This window comes from Malurus melanocephalus, unplaced genomic scaffold, assembly GCF_030028575.1.
Source record: "Malurus melanocephalus ecotype Western Australia unplaced genomic scaffold, MMel_1.1 scaffold_244, whole genome shotgun sequence".
NCBI lineage: Eukaryota > Metazoa > Chordata > Aves > Passeriformes > Maluridae > Malurus > Malurus melanocephalus.
The window spans coordinates 642,246-666,205 of record NW_026623476.1 but is presented as its reverse complement, the minus strand read 5'-3'; the positions used below and the strand labels follow the sequence as shown (position 1 = coordinate 666,205).

At 43.1% G+C, this 23,960-nt stretch overlaps 1 protein-coding gene across 2 annotated transcripts in view; it reads right to left on the bottom strand.

The window, feature by feature from the left end:
• The window catches only part of ADAMTS17 (ADAM metallopeptidase with thrombospondin type 1 motif 17), a 152,887-nt gene that overhangs the window by 1,819 nt on the left and 127,108 nt on the right, over window positions 1-23,960 (bottom strand). For both annotated transcript variants that reach the window (XM_057375294.1, XM_057375295.1), the window contains 3 exons: window positions 18,854-19,058; window positions 14,696-14,848; window positions 1,941-2,118 (listed from right to left, as the gene is read on the bottom strand). In XM_057375294.1, the coding sequence (XP_057231277.1) occupies window positions 1,941-2,118; window positions 14,696-14,848; window positions 18,854-19,058 (536 nt within the window). The remainder of the gene's footprint in view (window positions 1-1,940; window positions 2,119-14,695; window positions 14,849-18,853; window positions 19,059-23,960) is intronic.

Sequence of the window (23,960 nt, the reverse complement as noted above, 5' to 3'; positions counted from 1 at the left end):
TCCATCCCTTCTCATGTTGCACCTATGTTGTTTCAGAAACAACCTCTGGTTGAACAAAACATCGAAAGATTCAGCCCAGATTTAAGGCAATGAACTCCCCACTGCAGTCAATGGGATGAAGATGAATAAAATACACCTGAAACAGAACTTATGAACCTCACATGGGAGAGTTCACAGAAACTGAGCCACAAACAAGGCTAGGAATAATACTTCAGAGGTCCAATGTCCCTCATGGAAGGAAGTGACAGATTTACATATGTAAATCTGAATGTGTTGTTACTGAGACATTGGACACACACATAAAAGTCAGCTGAGGTGAACTCCACATTTAGATGCTTCTGCAAATGTTATCTAGGACAAAAAACCATTCTGAAGTAGGGTCAAGGCAGCATGGGCTCTGTAGACTACTGGAATCTTTTTCTCCTTTTTTTGCTGGTGCTTTCATTGCAGAAAACAGAAAATTTAAAGCTAATCCAATTAGAATTGTTTATAAGCAAGAGGAGCAAAACACTCAATGATATGTCTTTCTGCTAATATCAAATATCATTGTTTCTGGCCCTGGTGATCCCAAGCCTGGTTTAGAAACAAAAGCATCCCAAATTACTTGCAGATTACTTTCAGCAGGGACTTGAGCCTCCCCAGTCTTCTAAACACGTGAGCGTTTTATTGCTTTGTCCTAAAACATGAATTAGSATGGATTTCTTGTCTCATCAGTGTATCAAGGGCTTACTTCTCAAATGAAAYGTTTTCCCTCAACTATGCTCTTAGTGCTAAAATATCTGGGAAAAACTCTCATGTGTACTTTACCAAAAGAGGTTAGAAGCTCCTCAGCCTTTGCAAGAATGAAAGTCCCCATTTTCTGTTAACACATCTGGTAAAATTTGGGGAACAAATTTCAGTTCAGAAGCTTCAAGTGCAGTCCCAGTTTAAGTGTTATTTAATACTGGACAGCACTATTAGAAAATGGTTCTCTATTAYTCAGCAGGTCTGTGTTTTCATGTGTATTAGAGGTTTCTTAGGCTATAGCACCAGCTCAACTGTGAAGGAGGAGGCTGCTCTTCCTGGTAACTTCTTGTTTACAACCCAGCCTCTTGTCCCAAAATGGGACAGGAGGCAACCACATGGCTGTGCCAGTGTAGCTGATGCCTTAATTTAGCTTCCTCTTAATGGTGATGATGTGTGAAATGTAAAGAAACCAGCTTGGTTCTTGGAGCTGTGGCTGAACACACTGGGCTGAAGTTTAGAAAAACACGTTTTTAGTATATTTATATTTTATCCCCTTATAAACTGAGGAAATATGATGTGGAAAATCATGGGATTCCCACAAATTTGTATTAACAGAGACACTCTTAATTAGTGACATGTCTTAAGTAGAGTGTTAAGGTGTTTCAGGAAACAGATGGTTATCACCATATTGCCATCTCAGGGAATGCAGGGAGGGTGAGGAGGAGGATAATGAAATCACAGGTTTTACAGGGAAAGCTGGGTGCTCTCCTGCCCCCCTGGGCAAATCAATCCATGAGGATTGATGTCAGGAGTATGTACTCTTCTTGGGGCATGATGAACAAACAATCCTACTTTACACTCACTGCAGCATGGGGAGGGTGTAGAGGGTTTGTGATGGAGAAAGAAGCACCTGCCAGCTCCCTCACCTCTGTGATCGATCAATCAATCAATCAATCAATCAATCAATCAATCAATCAATCAATCAATCAATCACCTACCATTTGTGTGCTCCTGCTGCTCTCCCAGCTCCGTCCTCTGCTGAGCAGTCTCCTTGGGCACAGCCTGAGGCAGGGGTTGGACAGAACCCACCCACACCAGACCTTTAGTCTGGAGTCTGGCTGAGCCTCTCCTAATTTCTGGCCCCGCACAGTCACCACAGCCCCACTTTCAACCCTCTGGGTAGGTGGCACCTTCCCCCCAGGCCCCTGACTCACCGAGCCTGGGCGAGGTGATGGTGTTGACGTTGATCCTGTCGTTGCAGACCTGCTGGTGGCACTGCCTGTAGGCTGCTGGCTTGGCCAGGGCCGGGCACTCGCTGCCGTGGCGCCCGGTCACCTTGTGCATGCACTGCACCACGCGGGACTGCAGCCCCTTGCCGCACGTCGAGGAGCACTGCCACGGGAGAGGAGACAACACACTGAGCACGGAGCTTTCCAAGGCACAGGCACGACAAAAATCCCTGCCAGAGCGGGGTGTGAGCCACTGCGGTGCTGAGGATTCATCAGCAGGGTCATGCTGGCAGCCAGGGACCCTCCAGTGGTTTTTGTGTTTGTCACTGAGGATACTGCACCTGCAGGGAGTGCTGGCAGCAGAGGAACTCTCCTGGCWCAGGGAAGGGAGCTGCTGCCTTTCTGCCCTGAGTTCATCTACTCTCACTGTCCCCTGTGGATGCCCATGGGGTTCAAGCAGACAAAAATGCAATTCCCCATACCAGCCATGAAGAGACAAAGCTGAAAAATATGTCATGCTTAGTTATGGACCAGAAGCTTCCACCTCCCTCTCTGCAAGGGTGGTACTTGTTTTAAAAGCCCTCTCCAAGACTTGGATGGTCTACCAAGGCTTCCTGACAGCCAGGATGACCTCTACAGCCAGGCACTGCTGTAAGATAAATCCCAGGATTAGAGCAGAGGCTGGCAGCTCCTGTGTGCCCAGAACTCTGAGAAGCACTGCTCCAGAGAGGAGAGAACACATCAGGTATTCCAGAATTTACTCCCATCTATCCCTGCTAACTGTCTGGCACTYGCCTGTCCTCCTGGGAGCAATTGCAAATCGTAGTCGTGAGTTTTGGCTGCCATTAGCCTGGAGGCCCAGCCTGTTCATATGCTCTCTTTGTTGTCATACAATCAGAGTCCCTCCCTCTCCCTCCCTCTTCCTCTGGCCCAGTCACTTGTGATTTACAATGTCCTACTTCCACGCTGTTCAATTTTAATAAAGCAAACACACAGAGCACAGGGAGGTGCAGCAGCTGGAGTCAATAAAAGAACCTTGTATTTAACATAAAGAAACAATGGGTTGCAAGACTTGGGTAAGATTCCTGTTTCTGCTAAAGCCACACACAAGCAAACGATGGGRGAGAGGAGGAGGCAAAGGAAAGCCCAGGAGGTATCAACAGAATGATGTAAAAAAAGGGTCATGTTTTCTGTCCTCTGCTGTTTCGGAGCAAAGTCAGCACACTGGAGCTTTCTCCCTGAAAAACACCATCACCATCAAAAGAGAGATGCCAAACATTGAGAGGCTCAGATGATGGGCACCTCTGAGACTGGACTGAAGTCCAAGCACAAATCCTGTGGATGTGGTGTGGATGCTTGTGAGACCCAGCTCCGAGGGCAGAAAAGTGACTGAACACAGCTCCACCTCTGCATCCACAGCAAAGCCTTGGTCATTTTGGACTGGAAGTATCACAAGAAACCACTGCTGTTTGGGTTTTTTTTCCCCTTTACAATTTTCTTATTTCAATTTAGATTCAACACACCAGTTTATGACAGATATTCTTGCAGATAGATTTTTCAGATGTTGAATTTACATAAAAACGTGATTACTTCAGTAATGATTATGGTATTTAGGATTATGCTGAATGAACCCATCTCTTGCCCTACAGTAAGCTATTCCAAAAGTCAGGAATTAAAGTCCCTGATTTAAACCCCCTTCTCAATTTGAATGTATGCAGTGAGATTTGGGCATTTTCATTAGTTTTGTGTGTCCCTCAGCTCTTTCCCAGCACTAAGTGCCCTCAGTGACTTMCACCAGCCTGGAAGCCAGTCAGGCATGGCCACTGGATTTAAAATGAACAATTTTTATCCCGATAAATGCAACTACTGGGCTCTTCCACTTCACCAGTCAAATGCAACCTTTAATCCTCAGGATTTCAGTGGCACTTTTAGTCTTCACAGTGCTTTACTAATCTTAATCCTCTCCAAACTCTTTGCATGGGGAGGGAATTGTACATCCATTTTACAAACAGAAGAGCTGTTATCACACAGGCATTAAATAACTCAGGCTATGGGATTCCTTCCCATGATTGTAACATGGTGACTCTGAAACCTCTGCCTCTGGCTTTTACGCACTCCCTGTGCTCTTAACAGAGGGGAAAGAAGGAAGAAAAAGGAAGAAAACAGCACTTTTCCCATCAGGTGAATTAGATTTTCAGATACCAACATACAAACACTCACCTACCTTTGTCTGTGTTCCTGTCTCTGCATTTGTTAACCAGCAAGGAGGGCAAGCAATGAAACTTTTTTCCACAGACACTGCCAACTCCAATCCTCAGACAAATAACAGCAGAGCTTTTGCCTGAAGCAGTTTTATTCCTTCTCCTGGGAGACTGGGATCATCACCTATGCTATGCAATTAGTTTTTCACAGCCAGGAAGACAGATTTTAACATCTTTCTTGAACTCTTTTGGGCTTGGCAGCTAAAGGAAGGTTGGACATCTGGCTTATTTTAAGACGAAATTTTCAACTCAGTACTTGGATAGTCTCTTTCCTAGGAATTTCAATAGGAAATAGGAATAGATACAAAATACATACAAAGGGGGAATTGTTACTCATGCTGCACTATGAAAAGAGGACATCATTAAAAGAGGCATAAAAATCAAACTCCAACTGAACAGCAAATTCCCATAAATACCTTCTCTCTTTCTCTGGACAGCTAAATGCACTGCTATGGACTCTCTGTTCCCAAATGTTTATGGAGTAAGGAAGCATCTCCACAGAACAATTTTCAGGGCTGGATTCACCAGAGAAAAGCCACCAGCAATGTGCCTCCTCTGGGAAGCTGGGGCTGGGACAAGGGCTTGAGCAGAGATGCCAAACAAAGAAGTGAATTTTCCCTTCCACCAGGCTCTGCCAGTGGTGTCACTATCACAGAAATGCATATGCAGAATTCCCAGAGTTTAATCATAATGCCCTAAACTGACAGTGCAGGCCCTGCAAACTGGAAATCCAACCCCATGCAAAGATCAAAGGGTTGCTCAGCACTGTAAAATAGAGGGGGTTAATGAACAGCTACAGARAGTGAACCTAATGAGAGCCCCTGTAATTCTCAGTTCAAACACTGCTTGAGAAGGCAAAAGGAGGACAAAAATGCCTCCATTCACATTCTTTGGCAGTAACATGCAAGCCAGTGGGGATATCCAGAAGGAAATAAACTCACAAATTGTCAAGGCAGCAGCTGCATTCATCAGCTTAAAGAAGATTTACTCACTGAAAACCTCTAACCTTAGGAGCAAGCTATGATTTTTCAACTGGAATGCTATTTCCACCTTAGGATACTGATATGAAAGCTTGAAATCCAGCAAAGGYGCTGACAGATGTCTAATTGCTTTGAAAGCAAATGCCTCAGGAGAATATTAGGTATTAAAATAGAATGAATTTACAGTAAGTGCTGAGATCTGTCAGGGCCTTCATCAAGTCCTGGTCTAACAAAACACAGCCAGAGAAAAAGAAGGGAATGAGAATGAATTAAGCCATGGCAGGGCAGCTCAGGAACACCTAACAGAGTCCARAGAATCCTTGTGTTGAGGTTTAATGGGGGCAGAAAAGGTACAGATTTAGCAGCACAGAGACAGGCTCAGGACTGGATGGGATAATGGATAATTGCTGAGGGCTCCTGGGAGGTTGGGATACATTTCACACCCCAGGACACCTTGAGAAATRTTACTTTTCTAACGTGCTAGGGATAGATGTAAATCAATTTTGTAAGAGACTTTTTCCAGAAGGTCACAGCATYCCTCCAGCCAATCCTGAGCACACTCCAGGATGGAGAAGGCTGATCTGTCAGAGGGAGCTACAGTTCTRCATGACTGTCATAACTAAGCTGCAGGCAAGATGGGTTTTTTTTCTTTATTCATCAGTCTGTAGTCATCTGATGTTTAAAGATACTGGTTTGTCCCCAGTTTGCTGGAAGTTGCTGAAGCCAAGGATAACACCATGGCTAAATCTCCAATACTGAGAGATAGAGTCATGCTTTACTGACTTCAGAGTTCAAGTATTCCAGGCGTTAGGGTAGAGTGYTTTTCCCCTCGGGGGTCTTATTTCTTGCCTCTACAAAAGTCAGAAAGAAAGCAAGACAAGTTCCTATTAAAAACATTCTAACACAGCATCTGAGATGAATGACAAAGGTCCTGTAATTGCTCCCTTCCCGGGACCTTAATAGCAGACACATGTGTGCTCTGAAAGCCAGTGCTCCACACACCTCCACATCAGGCTTTTTATGAGGATCACTAATTTAAATCCCACAGTTCTAGCTGAAAAGCAGCGTGCAATGTGCTTTCATAAACACCAGGTCAACTTTCACCATGGCATCATGCTAAAGAAAGAAATATCTGTCTTTTCACTGATAAGATCTAATTAGCCCAAAGCAAACTGTAAGCTGTTTTTCAAGCTTCCTTGTTCTTTTCTTTTTTTTCTTCTTCTTTTTGAACCCCAGATCTGCAAAAGAACATATCTGGTCTTGCTTAMAACAGCCTTTCATTTGGAAACTTTTGTGAAATGACTGATTTGTTTAATTTAGCCAAGAAGAAAAAAATGCAGACCCTTCTGACTCAGTATGGGAAGAAACAATAAATTATGGCAGCAAATGCTCATGGCTGATGTGACAGTATCTTAGCAGGAAAAGAGAAGCAATTTCTGCAAACTGCCTACAGCTGTACTTTCAAACTGCACGACCCCAAGGAACAAGACCTGACCAGCACATCCAACATGTCTCACTGCATAATTAAGCTTGGCTTTGCCGTTCTGAAAAGTTCCATTGTGTACAGAGAGTTCAGAGATTAAAGGCTGAACACATGAATATTCTGGCTAGTGACAGTGCCCCTAAGTACTTGTGCAGTGGAGCCCAGGTGGATGCTGATGAGGAAATGCCATTTAATCCAATATTCCAATCAGGCAGAATTTACTTCTCATGAGGTTTCAAACTGGATGTCAAGACCAGGCTCGAGCAGAGCTGGGAAGTGATCCAGTGCTGTCCACAGGGGATCATATTCCAGCATGTCCCCTACTGCACTTGTGTGGCAGAAAGTGGAAATACTCCAGAGCTTATTCCTCCAGAAAAACTGCAAGAACCTMATGGTGGAAAACACCCAGTGTAAAAGGCATAATCAAGGTGATTTTAAATAACCTCAGTAGTACTGGACAGCTATGGGATCACAGCACTCAGGCCAGGCTGGGTCCTGGACAATCCCCCTTGCTCCTAGAGCACTGTGTGTTGTTGATGCTGAACCAGGCTCTCAGGGCTCACAAGAGCTCTATTCCCACCCTGACTCCTGCCCTAAATGTTATCCTGAGAGAATATCTTGGGAACTGAAGCCCCACTGAATGCATTATTAGTTACTATTAGCTGATCATCAGTTAAYAATCAATGCTACCCCAGTGCAATTTATTAAAGAAAGTAATTAAACTTRGGACTCTTTTGGGGATTATTTAACTTCAGCAAGAGGTTGCTCATCTCCCATTCAGTCCTGCCTGATCATTGTCTAGACATGGAAACTCAGCTCTGATGTGTGATGCTGACAAACACTGTTTCATCTCTTTGCACAGTCAGTCAGACTGGTACTCATTGCTCCTTCAAAGTGTTCTGGGAGATTGTTGCCAGATTAATGCCCTGTCAGTCATCATAAATCTCAAAAGGTTTTTGGGAAGACTGCAAAATTATAGTAGTCCCTGTGCTGCAAGGATTCAAAGGGAAAATCCTCTTCAGATAGGTACTACAAACTCTAAATGGTGAATCACTACTCCCCATATTTTCAAAAACATGATCCTGGACACTGTAACATCTCAGAGTAATGCAGGGAAAATGAATGCCAGTATTTGAACAGGCTTGCCTTTCACTTCTTCTTCACTTCAAAAAACAAGAGTAAAATAGTCACAATGTAATTTCATTTCCAATCCACTGATCTTGGTGGAAGGCTTTAACTCTCCATAAAAAAAAAGCACTTAACAGACCAGGCTTTTAAGTAAATATATAAAAAAAAGACAACTTACTCCTACAATTAATAGGACCACTGGAGGCTGTATTGGAATATGAGACAATAACACTGTGGCAGAGCGTGCTCCACTTCAAACAAAACACTGATTAATGTGATCTTTTCGCAGTGCATTCTCCTTTACTATGGAACCTTCAGGATAATTCATGCTGTGGATGTTCCCAGAAASCAGCAGAGATGGGCTGTGCAATTCCTTGTGCAAACAAGGATTAGTTAGCAAGGCATGAGCAGGACTGGGCCTTTGGAGCCCACAGGGCCCAGGGGAAGGACATGGCCAGCATTGCAGCTGGCATCTGTTCCCTTTCCTATTTCCCAACCAGAGCTGCATCCACTGGGGCTGGCTCTTAGTCCAAGCCTAGGTACAGGCTCRACCTTGTTTTAGTGCCATTATGCAACATTTACACCTGTGCCCACAGCTAGAGACACTCCACAGATGTGGGACCAGAGAATCAAAAAGCAAAAGGGTGCGATTCATCTTACTGTACCTGCCCTGCTCAAATTCAGGAGTGTCCCTGGCTGGTAAAACCATTCTGGGCCATTTGCTCTCATCTCCTGCAGCGAGGGGTGGTTTGACATTCAGCTGCTGGCAAGSAAGGTTCTGCTCTGCACATCAGTGATCATGTGCCAGAGTCACAAACTGCAGGGATCCACCATTCAGAGCAGTCCTTGGGGCAGGAGTCAGCTTTAGGASAGATGCTCTGGCTCCTGGCCATGCCAAGGAGCACAGAAGCAGGGAATTGGACAATTAAAGCTTGTTGGTTCCTCTCCTGTCCCATCACCTTTTCAAGAACAACCAATGTGCATCAGTGACTGTGGACACCTTCCAGTGGTGCTGAGGGCACGTGAGCAGCCATAAATCACAAAGGTGGCAGGGAAGGGTCTGTCAGCTCTCATGTGCCACTGCAGTTTTAAGCTACCATCCCTCCTGCAGAGCTTTCTCTCAATCCAACAAGAAAAGTTGTTTTCCCCAAGGTAGAAGAAGATGAACTTAGTTCTGACCTTTATGAAGAATTAACAAGTTGTCCACAGCTTATCATAAACAGATGTCCGGTCAAGCCATGAATTTGTAATGAATGTTTAGAACAAAGGGCAGTTTTGCTCCTATATTTATAACAGCTTTGAATACACCTCTCAAACCACAGCTGTCATTGATTTACTCTTCTTATTATGTAATATGAATTAATCATTAAAAGTGAGGCRCATAGAGGATTTTGTCGATGTTCCCAATCATTTGGAGCTTGGAAAATATGCCTTCCTGGCACTGAGAGACTGTATTTTTGGGAAAAAAATCCTAAAACCAACATGTTTTTTGGTGTACTGCAAGGCTGGGGGTTTATCTCTCAGAGAATAAGACCTACTGTAATCCTGCCAAAACAATTAATTTGCAATTACAAATCCTTGTTACCACCCACTGTGATGAATGATTGCTGATCTTTGATGTGAAGCACCTCAATGTCTGGCACAAAGCCAGCATTTTTCTTATAGGAAATGAGATTTTTTTTTCCTCTCCCTACTGTTAATATTCTCCTGGGATGAAAACCCATCGCCAATATTTCACAGGCTCAGCAAATGCTGTAAAGGAATTGGCAACTGTGGATGCCCAGGGAGGGCAGGTGGCTATAGGTGATTTTTCAGATGTGCTTTATCACTATTGACACTATCTGGCAACAAGAACATTGCTCAACATTACACTTTGCCAAGCTGATCCTYACTAGTGCTTTCCAGTTCCTGGAGTGCACAATCTTTCTGAATCCAGTGAAAGTTGTGCCAGGTGGTTATACAAGATGTCARGTGGTAGAAATGGATTTTTCCTCTACTTTCTCTGCTAGCTGAAGCCCAGCTTCATGTGTCATGTGTTTGCTTTCTCCTGAGAGCACAGATCTGTGATGGCTGCTACCCAAGGCCCACAGATTCTGCACAGTGCACCAGGTCAGACCCTGCCCTGCCACTGGCATAAACCTGCCTTAACTCCAGTGCCTGAATTAATCTGGGTTTACCCCGTGTAAGAGAGTCTGATACCTGACCCACTGTGCTGAGTGAGATCCTTGGCCCGTGGCCAGTGGGGTGTAGGGAAGAATGAAAGAGTTACCCTGGATTTACATTGGGTTATCTGAGATTAATACAGGCCTTAGTATTTACAGAGCACCTACTGTAASTGCAAAGAAAAAAATATGGCAAAGCCAACATGGCCACAAGGCCTCTGTGTGTCTTTCTTCTTCTAAAAATCTCTTCATTGGGCTGGGTAATATAATAGGTTAATGAGCTAAATTGTTGCCTGAGGGACAGAAGTTGCATATTTAAACTTCCACCCACAGAGCTGAAAATGCTCCTTGTGAAAGTCAGTGCTAATGATGGAGCTTGGGCATCTGGCTTGTAATTCCACCTTCCTGGATATAACACCAGTTAAATGCAGAATAGTAAAAARAAAAGAAACTGGGAGCCATGAACCAGTCTGYRCTATTGGTTCCAAATACAGAACTTYAGTCAGGACASAATTTGAGGCATRTAAAACAGAGAAACAATTAAGTAAAACTGGAAATGAAGAAAAATCCATAAAAATCTTGTAGAGAATTGTTCCTGCTACATAACCTGGCCTCCTCAGTTATATCTTAGAAGAGTCCAAGGGCAACTGGAGGAAAGGAACTCAAAARATATAGCCTTGCCTGTACAGAATTATAGAATAACTAAGGTTRGGAAAGAACCTCCAAGGTCAAGTCCAACCTTTGAGCAAACATCACCTTGCCAACTAAACCACAGCACGGTGTCACACATCTGCCTGTTTTYTGAACACTCCACCACATCCCTGGGGARCCTGTTTAACCACTCCTTCAGTGATGAACRTTTTCCTGATATCCARCCTGAAGCTCCCCTGTCCTATCTCTGGTTGTCTGGGAGAAGAACCTGATCCTCACCTCAGCACAATGTGCTTTGGGGTGGTTGTGGAGAGCARTAAGGCCTCCCCTGGGCYATCTTTTCCTGCCATTACTGCTGGAGCAGAAGGGGAGAGAGCTGAGGACAGGGGAGGAAACCTTGGGTGGCTAAAAAGCAGCCCCTGGTGCTGCTCACCTTCAAGCACAAGATCTGTGTCACCACCACAAGTTTAATTAGCAGCACCTCCAGCTCCCTGCATCATCTGGGACACGTTTCCAGTGCCTCCAAAGCCAAGCCTAAGTCCTGCAGCTGCTCATCCCAGCACAGCCTGGAGCAGGGACGGTGTGGAGCTGAGCTGAGCTGTGTGTCCTGCTCAGCTCCCCAGAGCCACACACAGAAAGACACACTCTGTTCATGGGCTGCCCACTCCTCRCAGGAATGCAATCCTCGATGCAAAGTTTGTCAGCAAAAATATAATTCATCATGAAAGAATGAACTACTGTCTTGCTAAAGCATCAACAGGCACATTTTCAGCAGTCTGGGAGTCTGAGGCAAATGTTGGGAAACTGAGCAACCTGAGTTTGTTCCTCTGACCAGCACAACTACAACAAAAATGTAAAAATGCTTCCAGCGCTAGAACATTTAAYGGCTCGGATTTCAAACAAGGAGGAACTATTTCAAAGCAGAACGAGTGTATGAGATGTTTGTTTCTTTAACTGAATGCAAACTGGATGTGGAATTTCCTCTTGGAAGAAACGAYTGAATGGGAGATGGCTTGGACTCCCTTTTATATATTGCATCATGTACAAAAAAAAGGATGATATAATGAATTGTAATTCTGAAGAATCCAAAAGGCAAAAATAAAAGAAAATTATTTCAGGGTAACACCTTCCRTGGATCTTGCATTGTGTGATTCATATTTCTATTAGGTTTGAAGACTCTGGGGCCAGGAACAGTTTAGTTATGAAACCCATAACACCAATGCTTAAATGCTAAAATTAATAATTATATCCCTTTAGAATAATGGGTTTAAAAGAGAAGTGGCAGCAGTGCAGAGAAGCTGCAAGTTTTGTAGCAGTGGTAATGGAGGCCTGGTAACAGAACAAAYCTGTCTTTAGAATTACAGTACAGTTTTCTAATCTCAAACACTGGGCTGACAAAGGTAATCTCATTTAAAATAACTTCACAAACTTGACCTTATGTGTTTGCAAAGTGAACTGGATATATCARCCCCTTGTACAACACTTGAAAGATGCTGCAAATATATGGAGAATGTACAAACATGACAGTCAGGACTGTGTAGCTGAATCTGCTCAATTAGCTCCAAATGCTTTCCACAGCCACAGGACACAGCAAGGACCAGCTGCTGATAGAAAATGGGATGAAAATTGTCTTCTTTCAAGCATGGATAATGGCTACAGAACTATTGCTAAAGCCAGTGAAAGAGGTTTTGGCTGCTGGGTGCAGGTCTCAGYTCAGCATGGCCTTGGCTCCAGCCCTCACCTCTTCTACATGAGGGCTGAGAATTTCAAATCCCAATTTGTCTGGGATAGGTGTGGGGATTTTACTGCTGCTGGGAGCTCCTCAGGGAGCTGATCCATCTCCTCACACACAGAGTCCGTGTATTCTACAAATACTGCCACTACCAACACAAAAAACCACTCTGTGATACCACCCAAACAGCCTGCTCTATTTACAAGTTGTATCTGGACTTGACTTTTTAAATGAGGTTTTCCCTCTCTCTTACTTGATGACTTCCCAGCATCTTCAAAGAGGATCTTGGTTTGGGAAATTAGGGATCAGAGGCCAAGTAACCAGGCAAGCTGTTTGCACATAAAGCATCAAAGACCATAATTTTAATCTGTGATAATTACCACTGTTAGTTAAATTTTGCTTCCCTGATGGTTCCCAACAATAAGTAACAAATGCACAACACATTAATTGCACAAAGTTGTTGCTTGTTCTGAGATCAATTTGCATTAACAGAAAAAGTTTCCATCTTAGTCAGCACAAAGCGTTCTTACAGTGACTTTTACAGGGCTGGGAACAAATGTTTTATAGTGGAATTTTGCCCTGGAAGGATGAATTTTAAAGAGTCCACTATAATCTAATGGCTACAGACTTTGTGTTTCTCCTTACAGGAGGAACTGCTTTAAGCCAGAGTTGCTGATAGCTGTAAAGGCTCCCCTCCTTAGACCAAGCTCTGCATTAAAGCTTCTGGATCCTCATGATGAAAAACCCTTCACTACACTTTGTGAAGAATTGAAAATTCCACCAAACATTTCAGCTATCTGGGTTTCTGGAACAATACATTTTCTTCTAAGAATTGTACCTACCCTTTTCTAGCAATCTCAACCCCTCTACTCAGAGAATAAGAATCTAATTGTGTGACCTAAGTGTCCAGTCAGAATTAACCAATATGTCTAGAATTTTAAATGCTCATTACAAACCAAATCTAAGTCCAAGAACATCCTGCTGGACTCACACAGGGTGAAATTCCTGGGAAGCAGAGCACTGGCACWAGCTCCCAGCAGACAGAAGCAGGCCACATATACAGCACACAAGTTTTTGTGCCCTCCTGCACAGGGATGATCCTGATCCTGAGTTAAGAATCTCAAATAACAAGTGATTTTTCCCTGAYCCTGCCCTGCTCACATGCAGACACTAAAGCCATCAACAACACTATTTACTGTGACCCATGCAGGATTGCAGCCCTCCCAGCAGTGAGCCAGCATCTTTATCAGATTGGAACTGTTCAAAAAACACTGAACTTTCAAGCCATGCAATYGGTGAACACACAGTTATTTCATATTCCTCCTATCAAGAGAATCCAGGTCTGTTTGCATGCCAAAATGTTCTAATATTCCACAAATAAATAACTAAATAAATAATGTTATTTCACCTGTTAACACACGARGACCGTTTGTTTTGGCCAGCTTGCATGGCCTCTGAGTGCCAGGTTATGAATAAAATAATGYTCAATACTGTAAACATCTTGTGACATAAATTCCTGGCCCAGCATAACTACAGACACTCTATGTGGCAGGTTCTTCCTGCATTCTCCAGCACTGACACCATTAAATTCATGTATCTGTGACAGAGTATATACATAATTGTAATTCCTAAAATAAAAATGCAATCACAGATAAGCCAATTTGCCCATCCTGGGCCTCTGCTTCACTGGATTTTACTTGCTGGAGTTTGGGTTTTTGGAAAGCAAAGTGCAACTACTGTATCCCAGTGGTTTCTGCACATGCCRTACATTCCAGAACACAAAGTAGGTTTTCTGTTTAAAGAACAGCACAGTTAGAAAGATAAGATAAAACCAAACTCGAATATAATATAATATTGCTGGGAAATGTTAGTCCTTTGTGCAAACACAAAGTCAGTAAGGTAAAGGATGCTTTCTGAACACCACTGGCAAGGGCTGAATTTCTCACACTGCCAGGCCTCCTTCCCAAGCAAAACCTTGTATTACTTTAAGATCAGAATGCAAATGCAAAAACTAAATTTGCATTAATTGCTGCATTCAGGAATTAATTCCACTRATGTCACTGGAGAAACAAAGTTCAGACAGGCCTAAGTGAAGGTAAGCTCCAGCCCTGAGGAAGGACTGATGGCTTTGGCTCTGCCTTTWAACTAAAATCCTTCTTTCATTTCAGGTGGCTCAAATGAGTCTAGAACTGGACTATGTGTGTAGGTCTCAGACTACCCTGAAAACCAGCTAAACCTTTCCTAAATATTTGAACTGCAAGTTAATGCAGACAGCAGATGGGAGCTCAGCACCCTGAACACCTTTGCTGTCAGAAAGAAAACACCACAAAGTGTTGTTGTTACCTTGGACCAGTCTCCCGTTTTCCACTCGTAACAGCCCGTGTGATCCTCGCACTCCTCCTCATCTCTCGGCCTGGTGGCTGCATCACATTTGCCTTGGGAGTTTGTGCACGTYACTGTTCTTTTCTGAATTCCCCTGCCACAGTCTGCTGAGCACTGCAAAAAAACCAGGGGTTTGGGTTTTGTTACATGATGCTTAGAAATGATAGCCTTTATGTTGGTAAYACAGCTCAAAGGAAATGCTGGGGTTATGAGCACTGAGGAAAATGATAATCCGTAGGATTTTATTACAGTAATCTAAGCCACTCATACATGAGTAATTTGAAAAGCATGATTCGTGCTTGTGAAATACTTTACTTATGAAAAAAAGGCAATTTAGAAAACCAACCTCCTCTGAAAAATGTCAGCTGGCTTTTTGCTAGAATTGGTGCCACTAAATGTARTGTTGAAGGGCTGCTCGTTCATACTGAAGGACACACTGAGAGTCACTACAGGGAACTGCCACATCAAAAAAGGTGCTGTTAAATGCAATTTTAAATCACAGAAGCATGAGACCACTGTTATAAACACATTTCTGTAGTACAGTTTGTACATACCATGGCAAAGTTGCAGTTCTCACACATGTTCTCATGTGAAACACACATATCACCTTTTCTTTTGGATTTGTCAAATGCTCATCACTATCTTAGTTCTGAAAAACTCTAACAAACATTCACTGAGTGAGCACAAATTATCCACGAATGTATTTGTGCCTGGGCTCYATGGAATTGGCACCTAAAGAGCAGGGATATCTGGTCACTCACTYGTTATCTTTGCCAATGGTTGGAAAYYCTTTTTTAACAAAGAAYTTGTCTTGATTTTCTTGGCTGTACGAGGTGGGAAAAGGACACTGGCATGAACTGAACCCACATTTCATTTTTCAATAACCAGTTTGGTACTAGAGCAGCAGGTCTGCTGTCACAGCCACCTAAGTCCCTGTCACCTCCCCTGAGCACAGCCAGCCTGCCTGCTCCTCATTCTCATGCCACTGCAGTGGTTTAGAGTGAGAATTTGTCTTGCAGTGCCACTGGGGACAGGTGGGTGGAAAAATGATCTATGCAGCAGCTGAGATAAAAACTAACCTCCTGTGGCATGTCAGCTCTCCCCTTCGGGGGGCCAGCAGGGAAAAGACAGTTGATTTGACACTGAATAAATAGTGAAGATATGAGATATTCTGTGAGGTCTTTTGAACGTGTTCCAAGAAGCTTCTCCATCCAGGGGGTCTATGCTGGAAACAAGCATCAGCTTGATATAAATTACATCAAATGGACAAATCTCAGCATGCCTGTCTAACCATCTTAAAAACACAATCCAGGCAGTTCTGACCTGCTGGCCTTGTTAAGGACATGAGTGACAAGCGTTTATGAGCTGGCAAGCAAACAGACATGCCTTTAAATACTTCACAGCACTACAAAGTGACTTCTTGAAAATCTGGGAAASCTTCCACTTAATTTACTGTGTGCTGCTCATGGCACGACCCCCTYACGGATGTAACATCTTTGTAAGGAGCACAATGCATGGTTCTGCTAAGACACGGCGATGAATTCTTCCCAGCTTTGCAGAATTCCACAAAATGCTTTGCTGGACTGCTCAGAGCACGAGGCTTGCCAGACAGCYCAGGCTGGAGCTACCTAAATGGTACCTTAAAGCCATGAATTTGCCCCAAGTTGTGTAGATTTTCCCAAATTATGTATCATTTTCCTCAAAGCTCCAGGGTTGCACTCGTTCACCTCAGACTACAAAGCCCAATACATAAAAATCTTTGAAACGGTCCAATTTACTCAAAGTAAATCAAGCTGAAGTGGGAGTATTTTTCACAGTAGGAGAAATCTCTAGGTGGGTTTTACAAGCAAGTCTGGGAAAAACACCAACTGTTTGTTCTTCCCACAGCATTTAAGTCATTCACAGATTAATACTGCATATACTTTCCTAGACAAAACAGCATGAGCAAGAAGGTTTCCAACAGATCTTTGGTGGTCACATATAAATCACTCTCTTTAAGAGGTTTTTTTTGTTTCCTCAAGTCATCCATTTCCATGAAGAATTTCTTAATACATAGATTTTACCGAGAGTCCACAGATTAATAAGCTCAGTTTCTGTGTGTTCACTATATTATTAACAAATGACTTTGTCAAAGCCCACGAGGTTTTGCAAAGGAGCAACACAACTTTGCAGTTAAGACACAACTCCTTTATCTGAAGGAAATCCATATTTTTTTTCCACTCTAGTTCCCTAACAGTAGAAACATTCACCTTCTCCTGACAGTCTCTATTTTTATCATTAAAAATGGGTCGAGCAGTACTTTGTCCAAAACAATCTCAAGTGTTTGGCAATACAAGGGGAACTTAATTTTTTCCACAATGAAGATTGCATTGGAATTTGCTGTGAAAACACACATTTTTGACCAGCGACCAGACATCAGTGCGGTCAACAGTGTTGTATAACCAAGAAGTGAAAAAAAAATAGACCAAAAAATTCATTTATAAAATGATATAATTACAGCAATATTTATTCCACAACATCAGATTAAAATGCTGAGGAATAAAGTGATCACCATTGAATAAAATCCTAGGTGTGAGAAGGGTTCACACTGGCAGAGCATCAAACGTGTCCTGGAGTCAACTGCGCTTCATAAGAGCAAAAATGGGCCAGAATAACCAATTTAAAATCACAAGTGCACAATTACAGACCCAACAAAAGTAAAGAAATGTATCAAAGGAAAAGTAAACCAGCTATTGAAAAAATGATCTAAAAATGTTGTRTATTTGCAAAGGAGTTATATGGTCACAAATAGGGAAGATTTCCACTGATCTGTAACYTGACTCACTCCATTTCATAAAAGGGAGAGAGAAGTACCTGGCATTGTTAACAAAAGACCCAAGTTAAAAATCCACATGTAAACCAGGTGGSAATTGCACCCTAATCTCAGCTATAAACAGTTCAGCTGGTTTAGCTATGAGAAATAAAGGGGGCATCATCTGAAAGGGGAATGTCTACGACACACAAAAGACCCATCAGACAACTTATTAAAACTTYGGTGTGCTTCTCCACATCTTTTGAAATGAAAGAACTCAGAAAGAACACAAATCTCATGCACCAGTGAACAGATCCAGCACCCCACTGAAAGGGAACACTGCTCTTTCTTAACCACCATCTCTCCTGCCAAACTAAGATTTCCTGTTCAGGAGGYACACAATGAAATCCCATTGTGTTTGTGAGGAGACACTGTTCCTYGGGATCCCTTCTATCCTGAGCTTCTGTGATTTTAAGCACATTTCTAACAAAAATATTTAGCAAAAGCTCTTTGACAATGTTTTAAACAGGAGCTCCCTGTTTCAAATAGAGGTGAATAAWGAGGAATCCTTCCCACAGAAAGGATGGTTGCTGGACAGCCAGGCTGGAATGAGGCTGGCAGAGCTGCAAGCATTGCATTCAGAGGGAAATGATCTCCTCATTCAGGTGAGCCCAACAAATACAATATTAAAATGAACATGGGCATTCTACAAGGACTGTAACTCACAGGGTACAAAGTTGCCCTGTTWTAGCTGAGTGCTGGTCATGAACTGCAGGCACACTCCCAGATTGCTCTGCTGCTAAACAGAACACAGCAGAACTGTCTAGACAACACATTATTTATATCAGAAATGCATTTATAACACTTGGGGAAAATTTCTTAACTCTGCAGCTACTCAGAGATGTCCCTTTTATACAAAGTATAACCAGTGTTTTCATGTTCCTGGAGTTACACTAAATGAGGCTGGATAGGGCCCAAAAACTGTAGATCCTCTGTAACATGCAGATGCCTGATAAGCCTGGTATTTGTTATACCACATTTAAATGGAGCCAGAAGCTCTGCTGGGTAACTGCACTCYTGGCCTCAGGTCAGTGAAACGTTTTTCCTTCCTGGTCAGAGTTTTCAGATGGAAAGATACAGACACCAGAGCAGATCTAAAACCTGTCTTACCAACTCATCTGGTCTGAAAACCAAACCTCATCYCAATAGATTGGAGTCCTGCCCAGTGCTCCAGGGCTGTGAGGATGCTAACCATGAGAACTATGGATTAAGGCCAGTGTATCCAGAGCTCTCAGCAATCTGGCTCCTTTCTGGAGTGAAGTTCCTACCTTTGACCACTCTGATGCTTCCCAGATGGACAGGCAGTCCCGTCCCTCACAGCTCTGCACYGTGGCTGGTTTGCTGCCCAGGCAGTAGAGATCCCTGGTGGTGACATAGGTGCCATTCTGCAGCTGGTACACACAGGTGACCTCCCGGTGCTGGACACCCTTCTCACACGTGGCAGAGCAGGGACTCCAGTGGCCAGTCACCCACCTGGGAAGGAGCCAGAGGATGAATGTTAGCAAACTGTTGGGATAAAACATAATGCTTCACTTCAACCAGTGAGAAATGAACAGYTCTTCCTGGATTTTTGGGTGCTTGGACGGTGCTGGTCTGTCGTCACCCTGAGCTCACTGATCCCCTTTGGCAGCTGAAATGTGTAAGCAATAGGATGTCAGTGAATATTCCCTCCTGACTCCAWGACAGGCAAAACCCCAAAATCTGCATCACTCCCTTTAACCCCACTGTCTACAGTGGGGCTGGTTTYCCCCCTCAGATAAAGCCAGACTTGTCTGCAGACCCTCCTGCAAGACCATTCTCTGTTAGGGAGAGGAGGAATTCCCACCCCTGTGTCCTCCTGCTCCCACTGAGTCCAGCAAGTGCTGGAAGCACCATGGTCAGAGCAGGGCTGGGAGGCAGTGAACAAAGTGCTTAAGAAGGATCTGAAGGAAGAGGGATGRAGGGAAGGACATTATTTTCTAAAAGACAACAGCATCCATCTTTAGCTTCCTGCAATCTGTCAGTGAGGAGCGTGTTCCTGTAATTACCAGCATTCCTGGATGGAGTGAGGGACTGCAGCAATAACTGCAGGCCCTGAGCACCGGAAGGCTCTCATGCCTTTCTCACCAGGCAGTTGACCTTGTAGCCTGTTATTCAGGACTGTCATGAAGATCAGTATCCTTACACCATGAATCTTTTACTTGTCACCCAATCCTGGGCTGTCTATTACAGTGAGTGGCCCAAACAAGACTTCTCAAAAACCAGTCTGCCGAGAAACACAATTCCATTCTGCTGGAGGCTCCTGGAGTCCAGGCAGAGCAATTTATGAACCACATTTCTTTTGAAGCTGTTGCATCACTTCTCTGAAACAAATCAAACAACTGTTGCCCATCTTCCCATTCCTGAAAGGGGGAAAATCAGTTCAGCATCATTTGTAGAAACAACTTCATCTGCTCCAATTGTAATGAATGAATTTGTAAATGCCACGAGTGGTGTGACAGCACCGATGACTGTGCTGACAGTGAAGGCAGAAGTCACTTGGTTTGAGCAGGACTGGCCACCTGTCTTTTGTAGAACTGGGCCCTCCTCAAATGTTTCTGTGCATTGAAGCAGTTGACTGACACATCTGGGAATTTCTGTTGGCTAAAACAGCYGGCGACACCAAATCTGTTTCTCCAGATTGCAGTTTTGGTCCATCTCCATGGCTCAGGGCTTGGTATTTCTCTTATGGAATGGGAAAATGTCAGCTGGAAAATCAAATACTAGGGCTGAAAGACTGATAAAAATAGCCCTGAAGTGCAGAAATCAGTGTTCATGAAAATTAATAGCTAGCCTGCCTTGGTATCAGCTGGGCTCTGCCCTGTTGGAGCAAACTCCATCTGGGTGAAGGAACCTCTTGACAAGGAGCTGGAGGGGACAGAATGACTGTGCTTTATGAGCTGCATGTGAGTCACAGGGCTGGGAAAGGGCTCTGTGAGTCAGTTAATATTCACTGTGCCCTCACTGCGATCTACAGCTCCTGGCAAAAGAGAAAGGGAAAGGGGCTGAAAGCAAAGGAGAAAGGTAAAAATACATTCTTGGCAGAGGCTGGCTGCAAGCTTGTATTTAGGATGGGCAGCACACAGCATGCCAACTACCTCCAAGATACCTTAAGGAGCAAGGTTATGGCTTTCCTTTCAGGAAGGAAAATTTCTTTTTAATTTTTTTGGTTTTTGCTCATGTAAAGGGGAGAAATCACCTGGTTTCTACCCTGTTTGGTGGTCTCTAGTCAGTACCAGCACAGATATGACAGTGTAACTAGAAAATGAACCCAGAAAAAACAAATACCATCATTGTCATCATGAGAAGAATGATTGCACAGGGCACAAGCTGAAAACAAGGATACCAATACATAAGGTTGTGTTTGTGGTGAAAACACAATCAATCTCCAGCTTCTTTCTTGGAGTGGTCAGCTTCAGCTACCATCCCCTACATCCATCCCTGAGCCCAGAYCTGTGGTTACAAAGGTTCTCTGAAACCTCACAGGCACTCTGCCCTGTCTGTGACAATCAAAATACAGAAATTARCAGCTAGTTTGAAGTGGTGGTTTTATTTTCACATCCAGGAGAAAAAGTGGCTTTAAATGCCTGAATAATAATGAGTAAAATAGGTTATTTTCAAAGGCACCAAGGAGATGATCACTTTGACCACAAAACTTCATCCTCTCACAGGGAAGTCTGTGCTTGGCTCAATGGCTTGTAAAAAAATCTGGCAAACAAGTAAAGGTGAGTCCTACATGCAGTCCTGGCAGTGCCCTGATCCCCCACAGCTCCCCCAAACTCTCCTTCACAGCTGAAAAGATTTAGTGCCTGTAACACACAGGATCACTGCAAGCATATTTCAACAACAACGTTCACAACCAGCCTGGAAAGACAAGGGATTTATGGATAAAGTGATTAGATATGAAAATTCCTGCCAGTTTGAAATTTTTGGAAGGAATGTGCATCAAGATATTAGCAGAGTTACTATCTGCAAGTAATATACACAGAGGGGAGAAAAATGTGATGCACGAATAGTATCACATTGTGATTACTATTAAATTACACCACAGGCAGATTTTTGTCTCTACGCTGTCATTACACCTTCTGATCACACCTGACTGTGTTTAACAACAAGACCTCCTTAGAGGGTGGTTTTCTTTAAAAACGGGTATTTTTCTTACAACAATGTCAAAAATAACTCCAGTGTTGTAACTCCAAACCCCAGGCTGGCTCTGTATTATTAACTAAGCCAATTAACTGCTGTACACTAAGCCCTGTGTATATCATATAAAGCATTTGGCTTCCAGTTACACTTTAAGCCTGTAAACTGATCTTAGAGACTGCTTGACACCAGAGTTCTTTTCAGTTTGCTCTTTCCCTCCCAGGTTATAACCTATCTGCTGTGGGACCATGGGAGTGCTCCAGCTGGAGTCCCTGGAGAGCCTCTCATTTTGCCAACAAGCACTGATTTACGTGACAAACACACTCATCTTTCTCACAACCATAAGGGAGAGCTTTATCCCTGGAATTAATTTTTGTAATCTTACCTCTACAGAAGATTCAAGTGCTAAATGATCCCTGCTGGTGGTTAGATTCAGGAAGAAAGTGATGGGGTTTAAGCACAGATTTTTACCCAGTCAGTGGCTGTCTTTCTAGCTAAAATATGCCCAGAAGGGTGAGATTTTCAAAAGCATCAAAAAGCTGGGATGGGCAGGACATGCAATCTGAGAGGGCTGTTCTAAATCTTTGTCTTCTGAGTCTTCCTCAACCTCTGACCTCTCAGTATCTCTTCTGAGGAATTGGGAGTTCTTCTTCTAATCTGCTTTGGCAACACTCATCTGGCAGCCCCTAGAGCAAACTTGAAATATCTTGTGGAGATTCAGTTCATCATTTGATCTCTCTGTGGTCTGGATTAGTCATTAACCTTGAATTATCTACTCTACCTACTTGCCTAAGACTCCCACATTTTCTAGGAAAAAAAAAGTAGCCTACAGCACTGCACATAAAGCCAGGGGAGATGAATGTCTGCAAATGAGGGCTTGTAGCTAAAGATTCGGGAAAAAAATGTCAGGAAGATAAAACAGATCAGGGCTGAAGGATGGCGGGGGTAAGGGAGTGCAATCAAAAGACATGAGGTCACTTTTCAGAGATTTGTAGCTGCTTAGAGCACAAAGCCATTACATCTTCTGGGGTRAATATTGCAGCCCATTGAATTTCAGGGTTGTTTCTGCCCTGAGCCTGCAGAAGAACACTGGGTTGTCTTCCATAACCACACATCCAGGCCATGTTCACACATCCCCTCTCTACCTACAGGGTACTTTTGTTCCCTTCTCAATGCTACAGTGAAATTTATTTCCCTGCTTTCACAGTAATAGCTCATGTTTGCAGTAACACACTTTTTTTGTTATGAAACTTGGTTTTTTTTTAGGGCTGGCTCTTAACTACAACCATTTTAGAGCCTTTACTAGTGCTGAGTAAAGCATCAGAGGAAATTTCCTACAAAACAAGTTTGAGAAAGTCCTTATGACAGAAACATATCTAAAGTCCTGTAATATGAGGCTTCTATTTCTAATAGATTTTATTGAATTTAAATGGAACTGAAGGTTCAATGAACTTTAATGTGCATTAAAATGACCTTTTGSTTTAATTACAGGTGAGGATAACTCCATGCCCACTTTGCAGTGGTTCTCTTTAGCACCAGTTTGTGATGCAAAACCCTGTCAAARTCACTTTTAGTTTTCTGAGGCACCTGGATGAAACTGGCTCTACTGATTTAGGCAAAAACTCAGASCAACTTTCAGCAGGGCCAGGATTTCACATTGGATAATTTTAGCAAGGAGAATTGGAAAAGATTTCTGAGAATCAGTCATGTGGAACTGACAGTCAGATATACTTTGCTTACAGCTGTCAAACTAAGCTCATGCTCGACTATGGAGAAGAAAACTCTCTTTTCAAATGGATTTGTGTTTTCTGTGAATCACACACACTCTGCTGCTGGATTGTCCTCTCCCCACACACTCCTGAAACCCTTCACCACCTCTCTGCTGSACTGGGGTCAAAACAATCAGGTGAATCTTTTCTTTTGGGAACAGGTTGTGCCACACCCAGTCACTAGAAGACTTTTCTTTCTTTTTGGAGAAAAGTACRAGGAATCTAGTAGAATAATACAGCTGCTGATGTCGAAAGTAGGACTCCAAGACTAACATTCCTGTCTGATTGCCTTTATAAACAGTGCTCAGTAATTTTCCAGTACAGTAGTCATTCTGCTAACAGACTTGCCAACTTTCACTCACACAGGTTTCTTTTTTTCTTTAGTGATTATCATTTTGACAGCTTTTTTTTTTTTTTTTTTTTTTTTTTTTTTTTTTTTTTTTTT